Source organism: Ochotona curzoniae, unplaced genomic scaffold (assembly GCF_017591425.1).
Source record: "Ochotona curzoniae isolate NIBS_2020 unplaced genomic scaffold, NIBS_Ocur_1.0 scaffold_1852, whole genome shotgun sequence".
NCBI classification, from domain to species: Eukaryota; Metazoa; Chordata; class Mammalia; order Lagomorpha; family Ochotonidae; genus Ochotona; species Ochotona curzoniae.
This window is the reverse complement of record NW_024467087.1, coordinates 20,029,261-20,042,089: the sequence shown is the minus strand read 5'-3', so window position 1 is coordinate 20,042,089 and position 12,829 is coordinate 20,029,261. Positions and strand designations below refer to the sequence as shown.

General features: G+C 41.1%; 1 protein-coding gene across 4 annotated transcripts in view; it reads right to left on the bottom strand.

The window, feature by feature from the left end:
• The window catches only part of THOC2 (THO complex 2), an 85,245-nt gene that overhangs the window by 63,313 nt on the left and 9,103 nt on the right, over nucleotides 1–12,829 (bottom strand). For all 4 annotated transcript variants that reach the window (XM_041000014.1, XM_041000015.1, XM_041000012.1 and 1 more), the window contains exons 2-3: nucleotides 9,014–9,072; nucleotides 2,784–2,875 (exon numbers count right to left, since the gene is read on the bottom strand). In XM_041000014.1, the coding sequence (XP_040855948.1) occupies nucleotides 2,784–2,875; nucleotides 9,014–9,072 (151 nt within the window). The remainder of the gene's footprint in view (nucleotides 1–2,783; nucleotides 2,876–9,013; nucleotides 9,073–12,829) is intronic.

The following is a 12,829-nucleotide window of genomic DNA, read 5'->3' as shown; positions in this document are numbered from 1 at the left end:
ATATACCTGAAGCAAAACTATTACAACTGGTCCACTTTTCAACCACAACTTTAAATGTGTTCATGTCTTAGTCAACACTGAATCTATGTAAAACTCCTGAGAATCACAAGAAAAGAAAATCTAAAAAGCACAAAACCAGTCAAACGCCATTGTTCCACAACAAACATTTCGTTGGAGAGAAAAATAAATTCTAAAACTTTTCATTATTCACTCTTGTACCTTTGAAAAACATAAAAGGATCCGAAATCCAGTTTCTGAATAAAAACCTCAGCATTATTCTATATTTCTCTCCTGACTTCCGACTCCCATGCTCAAGTCTGAGTCATTTTCCACTAGTAAAGATCACAGTTCAATTATTGAAATTTGTAGTTTCCTGGCACTACTGCAGCCCTAAAATTAGCTTAATTTCGGATATTAAAATAAATTCTGGCAGTTGCAAGCAGACACACAAGTTCCCATAGTTATTTGACAGTGTATATTATAAGCAAGCAATGGCAAAGATAATCAAGCTCAGGAAGTGTATATAAAGTATATGTATTACTAAGCATCTATAGAGAAGGAGACGTAAAAACTAAACACACATAAATAAGGTTCGCCTCATTAGACCATTTTCAGCAAATTCAAAAGAATCAGAAGTAGATTCTGTAACATAACAAAACCTATATGGGGTCCCGGCAATAGCCTAGTGGCTAAAGCCTAGCCTTGCATGCAACGGGATCCCATGCAGGCTTCAGTTTAAGTCCCAGCTGTTCCACTTCTCATCCAGCTCCCTGTTTATGGCCTAGGAAAACGGTCCAGGATGACCTAAAGCCTTGGGACCCTGCACCCATGCGGGAGACCTAGAGGAGGCTCCTTGTTTCGGATCGGCTCAGCTGTGGCCATCGCAGTCACTGAAAGGGGAGTGCACCAGCGGATGGAAGATCTTTCTCTCCATCTCTCCTTCTCTCTGTAAATCTGCCTTTCCAATAAAAATAAATAATTGTTTTAAAATTTAAAAATAATCTGTATGAATGCCCAGTTGACAGAATGAAGTCATTTTCACAATCAGATCTTACTCGGGCTCCGTCTAACTGAATTTAAGCATTCAGGCTACTTGAAGCCAGAAAAATAATATTACTTATTTTAAAATTGACCCACTCCAGGACCAGTGTTGTGGCATAACAGATTAAGATCCTATTTGCAATGCCAGCATCCCAGCTGTGCACCAATTAGAGGTCCAGCAGCTCCACTAACAATACAGCTTGCTGCTAATCTGCCTGCTAAAGCAGCAGAAGACAGTCCAAGTCCTTGGGCCTCTGCAGCCACACGGGAGACTCAGACTCGGAGGAAGCTAGTGACTCCTGGCTTCAACCTGCCCCAGTACCAACCATTGCAGCCATTTGGGGAGTAAACCAGCAGAAATCTTTCTCTTTGTCTTCCCTCTCTCTCTTTCCTCCCTCCTTCCTTCCCCATCTATAACTCTTGAAAATAAACAAATCTTAAAGAGGGGAAAAAAAAAAAGACAGGCCACAGAGATGGCTCGACCAGCTAATCTTCCACCCAAGTGGCAACATTCCATATAGGTGCTGTTTCTTGTGCAAGCTGCTCCACTTCCCATTCAGCTCCTCCCTTCTTGTGACTTGGGAAAGCAACAGAGGATCGTTTAAATCCTTGGGCCACAGCACCCAAGTGGGAGACTCAGAGAAAGCTGCAGCCTCCTAGCTTTGGACTGGCTCCGCTCCAATCATGTGGTCACTAGGAGAACAAACCAGTAAAAGGAAGATCCTCTCTGTCTCTCCTTCTCTCCGTAAATCTGCCTTTCCAATGAAAAACAATGAATCTTTTAAAAAATTAATCAACTTTTAAAATGTTAATTTATAAGCATAAATGTCAAAAAGGAACATTATAATATAGTGGGAGAAAATTATTTTAGATAATTGTTTTTGTTTTTACTTAAATGGCAGAGAAAAGGAAAAGAGAATTTCCATTTTTAGGTTCACTCCTTAATTGCCTATAACAGCTGGGTCTGAACAGGCTGGTACTGGACACAGGTCTACCATCTGCGTGGCAGGGCAGCCATCCCCTGCTGCCTCCTAGGGTGCATGGACACAGAAAAATGGAATCAGAAACAAAACCACGACCTGAACCTACTAGGCAATCCAATGTGATGCAAGTATCCTAAGCACCAAAGAAAAACACTCTGTTCTCTGTTCTTTGTTTATTCATTTATTAAATTAAGAATATTTCAAATCCCATTACAGTGCATGCATCTTTCTTTGCCCTCCCAATTTTACTCACAACTGGATAAAAAGAAACAAAATATCTTTATTACCTTACAATAACAACTACTAAAAATTTTTGATAGAATTAAGCGTGAACTATATACTTCAAAAACATCTGATTGGGGCTATCACTGTGGTGTGGCATGGCAGCTAAGGCCACCGCCTACAGTATCAGGATGGCATACAGGCACCGGTTCCAGTCCTAGCTGCTCCACTTCTGACCCAGCTCCTTAATAATGCAGCTGGGAAAGCAGCAGAGGATGGCCAAAGTGCTTGGCTTCCTATGCGCATGTGGGAGACCTGCAAAAGACTCCTGGCTTCTGGCGTTTGACCAGACAAGCTCCAGAGGATGCAGCCATTTGTGCAGAGAACCAGCAAATGGAAGGGCTCTGTCTCTGTCTCTCCTTCCAACTCTCTGTAACTCTGCCTTTCAAATAATCTTTTTTCTTTTAAGAAAGAATGCTTAAAAAGCACAAAGAGATACATACCAATCAGGTTTTAATTATACAAATATATACTTACACTAATATCATTAAGAACATTAGATGCCTGTTCATGCTTTAGATTTCCTTTAACGACATGATATGACAACTCATAGAGAGCTTGCTGGAAATCTGTTGAACATAAAAGATACAGTGTTAGAACACAGTCTCTTGAATCTCACTTCTCTCACTTCTCAGAATGATAAAGATCAAAAGGACAAAGAAAAACACAATCCCAATACTTTTCATCAGCAGTTTTTCTTTTATTTTTAAAAAAACACTCTAACCAGTTACATAAAGATCTATTTAGCCTTTCAAATAAATTTTTTTAAAAATTAGGTTTAAAAAAGTTAACCATTCTTCCAGCACTGTAATATAGCTACTGTAAAAAATATATAGCTACTGCTTGAGCCTTCCTTTGCAGCATTTTCCTACAGTCTATAGATCTGATAGATCTGTACTCACCGTGTGTTGGATTCTGGCTCTTCACACGTTTTAAGTAGCAGTTTCCATGTTATAACCTAGCCATAAGTATTATCAAGAACTGCATAGAACCCTACCAAATCAATATTAACCAACCATTTTCTTCACCAGGTGACTTCACAAATTTTTCTATATCTATTCAGATTACAACTAATTAGATCTTAAGACTACCGTAACAATATATAAGGAAAGCAGTAAGACAGAGTAATTTTATCCATTATGTTCACATCAGAGAAATTTCTACCTAAATCAAATCTCAACTGACAGTAAAATTCAGACAAAAATTAAATGCATACATATTATACACAAAAATGTAAGTTCTATGAAAAATGTTAGCCACCAATAGCCACTCACTAGCTATTATTAATGGCTGGCTCATGAAGTGGGTTGCTACTGACCAAATGAACACCTCCTTCTCATCATCTTTTTCATTAGTACCATACATTAAAAACTTTACTTCACTATTAAATATAGGAAAACAATCAGCTCTAACGACATTAATATAAAATAAGTCTGCATGGCTGATGCGGTGACACAATAGGCTAAGCCTCCACCTGCAACAATCAGCTTTCCATATGGGTTCCAGTTCATGTCCCAGTTGTCCCACCTCCCATCCAGCTCCCAGGAAAGAGCATGGGAAACCAGCGGAGGATGGCCCAAAGCCTTGGACCCCTGCACTCCTGTGGGAGACCAGGAAGAAGCCCTTGGCTACCAGGTTCCAATCAACTCAACTCGACCTGCTGCAACCACTTGGAGAGTGAGCACGCAGATGGAAGAGTTCTCCCCGTAAAGTTCTGCCTCTCAAATAACAAATAAGTCTTTAAAAAAAAAAAAAAAAACCAAAGTGTGTCATGAAAACCCTTTGGAGGATAATCAAATTTTTTTTTTCAGGGAAAAGCTACCAAGTAAAAAATGAAAATTTGTTTCCCTAGTATGAATACTGAGCACAAAAAGAGGGACATGACTCAGATCAAAATGTCTATTGTTCTCCCTCTAGCCAATAAAAATGTTATTTTTGCAATAAAAAATGGCCATTAAATCAATTACTACAGAATTACAGTCAGATTATTTCAATTCTTTAAAACACTCATTGAATACATTCTGTCCATTTTACATCCTGTCTTTAATAAATTATATAAAAACCAAAATTTGGGTCCAGCACCATGGCATAGCATGCTAAGCCTCCACTTGCTGCACCAGCATCCCACTGGGCAACAGTTCAAGTCCTGCCTCCTCTAGTCCCAATCAAGCTCCCTGCTAATGCGCCTGTAAAGGCAGCAGGGGATGGCCCAAGTGCTTGGGCCCCGGCACCCACACGGGAGATACATAAGGAGCTCCTGGCTAGGAACCAGTCCAGCTCTGGCCATTGTGGCCATTTGGGGAGTAAACCAACAGATGGAAGATCACCGCCTCTCCACCTCTTTGTCTAACTCCCCCTTGCAAATGAAAACAAAAAAACTTAAAAAAAAAAAAACTAAGTAAGGTAGAAACACGAGATTTATTTCATGCTTTCCAATTTTACTAAACAAGTAAGAATTATTTTTAAATTATTCATATAATTTTAAAGATGTATTTATATTGGAAAGGCAGAAGAAAAGACAGAAAGATCTTCCGTCCACTGGTTCACTCCCCAGATGGCCACAATGGCTGCAGCTGAGTCAATCTGAGAACAGGAACCAGGAGGCTATTCTTTGTCTCTCATGGGAGTGTAGGGACCCAAGGCTTTCCCAGACAATAAGCAGGGAGCTAGATGGGGAGTGGAAGAGCCTGGCCATGAAACAGTGCTCGTGCGAGATGTCAGGGCTTGAAGGTGGAGGATTAGCCAACTGAGCAATTGTACCAGCCTCATCAAGATCAATTTTTAAAAAGAGTAATCACTTCTATCAATAAAACATCTGACTGTCATAAACTAGGTCCCCATAAGAATATCATGCTGGTGATCACAAGGATTCAGGAAATTCTAATCTCAGACCAGAAGAAAAAAAAATGGCCTGGATCATTTTCACACTAAAATGTAATAAAAACAACCACATTACAATCCAAAACTCAGCAAAGAATCTAAATTGATAAGTTTTCTAAATGTCTATTTAAATTTACTAAAGAAACTCCTGTTGTATTTTTTATTCTTTTTTTAATTATAGTACAGTTCCATAGGCTCAGGGACTTCCCCTTTCATCTTCCCCATTTCCTGCACCCTCCCCCTAACTGCTTTCCCGTGTATCATTACAATAGTACAGAACTTCAGCAACAGTGCAAGCCATAAACAATAATCGGTGCTTTAAGGCTACAAGGCCAGCCCACAGAAGCCTATGAAATCTACATCAGAGTCAAAAGAAACTTCTACTTTGGGGCTGGCATCGTGGCATGGTATGTTAAGCCATGACCTGCAATGACGGCACCCCATAAAAGGTGCCAGTCCTAGGCTAGGGGCCTGGTGCAATGGCGCAGTGGTTAAGGTCCTCGCCTTGCATGCCCGGGATCCCATATGGGCACCGGTTCTAATCCCGGCGGCCCCTCTTCCCTTCCAGCTCCCTGCCTGTGGCCTGGGAAAGCAGTCGAGGACGGCCCAAAGCTTTGGGACCCTGCACCCACGTGGGAGACCCGGAAGAGGCTCCTGGCTTCGGATTGGCACAGCATCGGCCATTGCGCTCACTTGGGGAGTGAATCATTGGACGGAAGATCTTCCTCTCTGTCTCTCCTCTCTATATATCCGCCTTTCCAATAAAAATAAAATAAATCTTAAAAAAAAAAAAGAGTCCAGGCTACTCCATTTCCTATCCACTTCCTTGTTAATGTGCCTGAGAAAGCAGTAGAAGACGGGGCTTGCGCGCTGCATCTAGCTGGGAGACCCAGAGGAAGCTTCTGACTCCTGGCTTCAGAATGGTCTAGCCCCAGGTATTGCAAAAATCTAGGGAGTGAATCAGCAGATGGAAAATGTCTCTCCCCTCCCCTTTTCTCACTGTTTCCCACCATCCTGTTAATTTTTCAAACAGAAAAATAAAATCTTCCAGGGTCCTGGTGCTGTGGCAAGTAGATAAAAGCACAATGCCAGCATTCCATATGAGTACTGAATCAAGTCCCAGCTGTTCTACTTCCTATTCAGCTCCCTGCTACTGATTTGCCTGGAAAGACAGCAGAAGACGACACAATCTGGGTTTCCCACACGGGAAGAGGCCCAAGAATTCAGCTATCCTCCACTGCTTTCCCAGGGCTGGACTAGAAGTGGAACAGCCAGGAAGCGAACCAGTGACCATGTAAGAATTCAGCACCACAGACAGAGGTCTATCCTGTATACCACTAAGTCAGTCTCATCTTTATCTTTTGAAAGAATTCCTTCATTCAGATTTAAATGATCTTAGAAGTCAAAAACCTGGACCCTGCGTGATGGCCTAGTGCCTCAATCTGCGCCTTGCAGGTACCAGAATCCCTGTTTGTGTCCTGCCTGCTCCACTTCCCATCCAGCTCCCTGCTTGTGGCCTGGGAAAGAAGAGGACGGCCCACAGCCTTGGGACCCTGCACCCGCAAGAAGCTCCTGCATCTTGGCTCTGGATCGACTCAACTCCAGTTGTTTTGGCCACTTGGGGAGTAAACCAGCAGATGGAAGATGTTTCTGTCTCCCCTTCTCTCTGTAAATCTGCCTTTCCAGTAAAAATAAATATCTCTTAAAAATGTCAAAGACTTATTTTAAACATGAGAAGGAAAAAATATTTTTACAAAGGAGTATTCTTGCACTTTCTAAAATATCTCATAGTCAACAAGAACACACTAGATCAACCTTAAATATTTTTTTTTTAATTAATCAGTTTTGTGGCCAAGATAAACTGAACAGTTTGACCAACAGCAGACTTGGGATGTTAAGTCTTAAAACATATCTTACCTAAAGATGGGGTAAGAGTGGCCTCGCGTTGTTTAACAAAAAATTAACATTTTCACTCAAGCATTAAATTGTTCTTTAAAAAATATTATCTTCTCTCAATCAGTGATATGTAATTTTTTAAACAAAGATTGATTTACTTCCAAAGAGAAGGAAAGAGTAAATGAACTCCCATCCCCTGGTTCATTTCCCCATGTGGGCACAACAATCAGAGCTGAGCTGAGCTGAAGCCAGGAGCTTCTTCTGGGTCTCTCCCATGCAGGTGCAGGGGCCCAAGGCTTTGGGCCACTTTCCACTGCTTTCCCAGACCACACACAGAGAGCTGGGTGGGAAGCAGAGCAGCTAGGACACAAACTGGCATCCATATGGGATCCCAGAGCTTGAACGGGGAGGATTAGCCAATAGATCCATCACACTGGGCCCCAATATTTAATTTCTTATAATACTATAGTAAATTATGTGAAACTATGGGAAACTATTCTGTTCTTAATCTTCTATTTAAAAACAGCACTATTTTTGGGCCCAGCACCGTGGCCTAGCGGCTAAAGTCCTCGCGTTGAACTAGCTGGGATCCCATATGGGCGCCGGTTCTAATCCTGGCAGCTCCACTTTCCATCCAGCTCCCTGCTTGTGGCCTGGGAAAGCAGTGGAAGACGGCCCAAAACCTTGGGACCCTGCAGCTGCATGGGAGACCTGGAAGAGCTCCTGGCTCCTGGCTTTGGATTGGCTCAGCTCCAGTCATTGTGGCCACTTGGGGAGTGAATCATCAGATGGAAGATCTTCCTCTCTGTCTCTCCTCCTCTCTGTATATCTGACTTTGTAGTAAGAATAAATAAATCTTTAATTAATTAATTAATTAGCATTATTTTAAAACTGTAAGTTTTAATAATTTAGGCTTGGGCCCAGCACAGTAGCCTAGCAGCTAAAATCCTCACCTTGCATGCTCCAGGATCCCATGTGGGCACCAGTTCTAATCCTGGCGGCTCCACTTCCCATCCAGCTCCCTGCTTATGGCCTGGGAAAGCAGTCAAGGTCAGTCCAAAGCATTGGGACCCTGCATCGGCGTGGGAAACCTGGAAGAGCTCCTGGCTTAGGATCGACTCAGGTCCAGCCATAGTGGCAGCTTGAGGAGTCAATCCACAAACGGAAGATCTTCCTCTCTGCCTCTGCTCCTCTCCGTATATCTGACTTTCCAATAATAATTTTAAAAAGATAATTTGGCTTAAAACAGAATACTGGTTATATATTCTCCATAGTAAAAAAAAAAAGTTGAGTCTTATCTGTAACAAAAGTCACATATCTGAAGTTATTAGACACAACTGCTTTTACTTGTACTACTCCTTTGCCAAACCTGTAAGCTTAAGTTTAAATTAATGAATATTAAGTGGACTAAGCCTCTAATACTATTTATACATCTTGTGTCATTATATAGCATCTTACTTAATAAATCCTATTTGAGATATGCAGTAAACAACTCATTTGCTTTCAGTGTTTTCCATGGCAACTGCCCTTAACAAGATCCCCAGACACCACCTGAACAGAACCAGCTTGAGCAAAAACACTAAGCCTCAGTCTCAGGAAATTTTCTAGTGCAAGTAAAATCAAAGGCGCTTTTCTTTCCACGCCAGCTCTTCTCTCCCATTTATTATGACTGATACAGCTAACAACTGCAGAAATCCAGCTAACTACATCAAGTCTCAATTAGAAAGTCAAGCCACACTACGCTGCAGGTCAAATAACAAAAGCATACAAGATGCCCGAGTCTTGTCGTAACTCCAGTTTCACTCCCGACCGTAATGGATTCGTTCATAGGAAAGCTTGATATAATGTGAGCTCTCGCACTTTTTTTTTTTCATACATGGCAATGAATGGAAACCAAAAATAACAGTTTAAATTACTTTTTGAAATCTTACCTCTGTAAGTCGAACTATCATCACTTTTATTTTCACTAAGGAGCCGGCACAAATGCAAACTAGAAAAAAAAAACAGAAAGAATTCATATCAATTCCCGATACTAGCTCTCATGATTCTGCATAGCAAATTACATCAACTAAAAACACACAGAAATACATCAAATGTTTTAATTCATTCGTTTACAACGACAAACTTTATGAACTCTAACTAGCTAAAGCTGAAGGATGTTAGGCTACACAGGCAAGTCCCTGCTGCCATGTCGGCCCCCTACATAAGCACCAATTCAAGCAGCTCCACTTGCGACACAGCTCCCTGCTAGTGACCGGGCAAGGCAGAAGGTGAGTGCTTCATGTGCAAACTGGGTGTAGCACTGACCGCTGGCTTTTAGAGCGTGAAATGAGCATCACTGCGGGGCAGAGGAAAAGTTTGATGAATGGCTATTAAGCTACTGCTAGAAGGTACAAAGAAAGTTACGGTGCTCGGTGTACTAGGGTAACGGATAATAATACTGTATATTTATCTTCAAAAACAAGAAAGAAATTAAATATTTTAACCACAAAATGTTAAACATCTGAACAGATAGTTACTCTGATTTGAACATTACACAGCATATACATGTACTGAAATATAATATACTATCCCATAAATACATTTTTATGTGTCAAATTAAAAATATTTTCAAATAAAATACAACAGTGCTTAAGGACTTTCTTTAGGCAGGATAACAATGCTGAGCTGTGGAAAAAAAACTTATATAAAGATAATTCTGGAAGATATTAACAATAATTTTAGTAATGTCTTACAGTATTTAAATAAAATTCTAAATATACATATATAGCTATAAGGAAATACTGAAATACATCAAGACTAAACTGGGTTTATCCCAAACACAAAATGTTCTTCCAAAATAATTTACCACATTCTTTTTCAACATCACATCATAGTTCAGTAGATGTATAAAAAAGATTCCACAGAATGCAAAAGTTGTTACTTTTCAAACTTGAAAGATTCTTAAATACTCATGGAAAAGAACTCCCCGTATTATCTACTTTAATCTGCTTAAAAGCTAAAGTGACACTGAAAAAGATCAACAGAAACAGGAGACAGAGCTTCCAACTGCTGGTTTACTCCTCAAATGTCCGAACTACCCAGAGACAAGCCAATGTCAGGAGCACAAAAATTCCACTTGGGCCTCCCAAAAGCCTAGCGGAACCCAAGTACTTTGGCTACCACCTGCATATCCCAGGGTGCAAATTAACAGGAAACTAGATAGGAAGTGGAGCAGACACTCAAACCCACGCACTCTGATACGGGAAGCAGGCATCCCAAGAGGTGTCTTTGCTACGTCAAAAACCTGCCACCCCCTCGGGGTTTACAGCATTGCTTCGCACACTAACCCTCCACCTGCAATGTCAGCATCCCATATCAGCACAGGTTTGTGTCTCAGCTGCTCCACTTCTGATTCAGCTCCTTGCTCATGGCCTGGGAAAGAAGCAGAGGGTGGCTCAAATCCTAAGGCCCTTGTATACATGTGGGAAGACCCGGAGGAAGTTCAGATCTGGTCAGCTCTGGCCATTGTGGTCATTTGGGGAACGAACCAGCAGGTGGGAGATCTTTCCCTCTTTCTCTCCTTCTTTCCGTAAATCTGTCCCTGAAATAAAAAATAATTTTTTAAAACATTTACTTTTTTATTGGAAAATTAAGTAACAAATATAGAGAGGAGAGACAGAGAGAAGGATCTTCCATCTGCTGGCCCACAGCCCAAGCGGCAAAACCGGTCTGAAGCCAGGAGCCAGGAGCTTCCTCTGGGCCTCCCATGCGAGTGCAGGGTCCCAGGGCTTTGAGCCATCCTTGACTGCTTTCCCAGACCACAAGCAAGGAGCTGGATGGGAAGTGGGGCCACCAAGACATGTACTGGCCACCCCCATGGGATCCCAGTGGTGTAAGGCGAGGACTTTAGCTGCTACACTACTGCACCAGAAAATACATAATTTTTTAAACCTGCCCCCCATTTATTATTTTTTAAGTGTAGAAGAGAATTCCTTTAACTGAATAAAGCAGCAATTCTGAGCATTTGCTTCATAAACTCCTGCTCCTGACCACTCACCCTGGAGATCCACAAAACTACACCCACAATACTAAAGGTAGATTGAGTTTATCCCGATTTCTAGACATTTGGATGAAGAGTCCAAAAGCAATAGAGTTGATCAGCCTTAGCATTTATTAATACAGTAGCAACAACTCTCCCACTAACTTCGGGAGCAAAAACTTTGAGAAGTCAGTCTCAAGATGTGATTTAAAATTTTCATTATATTCTTCATAATCGTGTACAAACAAAAGCCAGCTTATCTGTGAATGTTTTTAATGAGAGTATCAACAGAAAGATAAGAAACCCCAACCGTTCCTTCCTGGCACTAGAACACAGATTCAACAACAAATAAGCCAATTCCTTTACCAGAAATCAGTTAAGAGACTCCTACACCCAAGTTAAGTACCAAGTCACATGGAAGTCAGTGGAAAAACTCATGGCACACTCTATCCATATTCTCTCCCCATAGCACGTGAACCCAGGAGGCAGCAGCCTCATCCAGCTCTCTAACATGGCTGTCAGGGCCCCAAGCACTTGGGTCATTATCTACTGTTTTCCCAGGTGCATCAGCAGGTAGCTGAATCAAAAGTAATGCAGCTAGAATGCAAATTATTGCCTATTTGAGACCCAGTATTGCATATTTCGACTTAACACAACAGGTCACAGTTCTACCTTGCCTTTCTTGAAATGTGGCATAACCTGGAGACCTAGGAAGTATTAAGACCAGAACCACACTGGGTGACATGCTGCTCCTCCAGCTCTCAACAGTGCAGGCAATGGATAGCACAACTCAGCAGTCGTTCCTTCAGAGGAAAAACGACAAGAGAAGATCATCTTTCAGACTGCTTGAGATATTGGCTTCAGTCTACACTGATTCAGGTTGCTAACAGATCCTACCATACACAACACCTAGGGCTCAATGAGAACAAAAAGAGAACTGAACAGCGCACTGGCATTTCAGAGAACTGGCAGTACATCAAATGGACACCTGAGAGAATAAGAGATTAGGAACCTCTGGGGAAAAAAAGCCTGGAAAAATGCCTCTCTTACTGTAATCTCAAAGCACAAGTCTGAGAAGAAACACCACAGAAATTTTTAAGTTTCGCTGAATCTCAAATGTGTGATTAGAGAAGTACTCCTGTGCAAAGCCAGTGTATAGAAGACTAGAAAAGATGGCTTTTCAAATATGCACATATCAACACAAAGTTAACAAGGAACATGAACACAGAGAACGACATGATCGATCAAAATATCAAAATAAACCTCAAGAAACCAACCCTAAAGAAACAGAGGTCTGTGGAGCACCTGACAAAGAATTCAAAATAACTATCTAAAGATGTTCAACAAGTAAAGGCAAATGATGCACAAGCACAATGAAAAATCTCAACAAACTATTTAAAAGGACCACAGAGAAGTGTGGAAACTAAAGAATACAGTAACTAAACTGAAAAATTCACTAGAGGGATTCTACAGTATACTTCATCAAACAAAAGAACTCAAAAGACAGGTGATTTGAAAGTACCCAGAGAAGCAAAATAGGATGAGAAAAAAAGTGAAGAATGCCCATAGAAATTCTGGAATACTACCAGGTAGACGAATATGATTGGGAGTTTCAGGAGAAGAAAGGGGGGAATCAGAAATCTTAAAGAAATAATAAACATTGTGTACAATAGTGAAGAAATACAAAAAATGACCAAGGGTGGCTATGCTTGCATAAGACAAAATA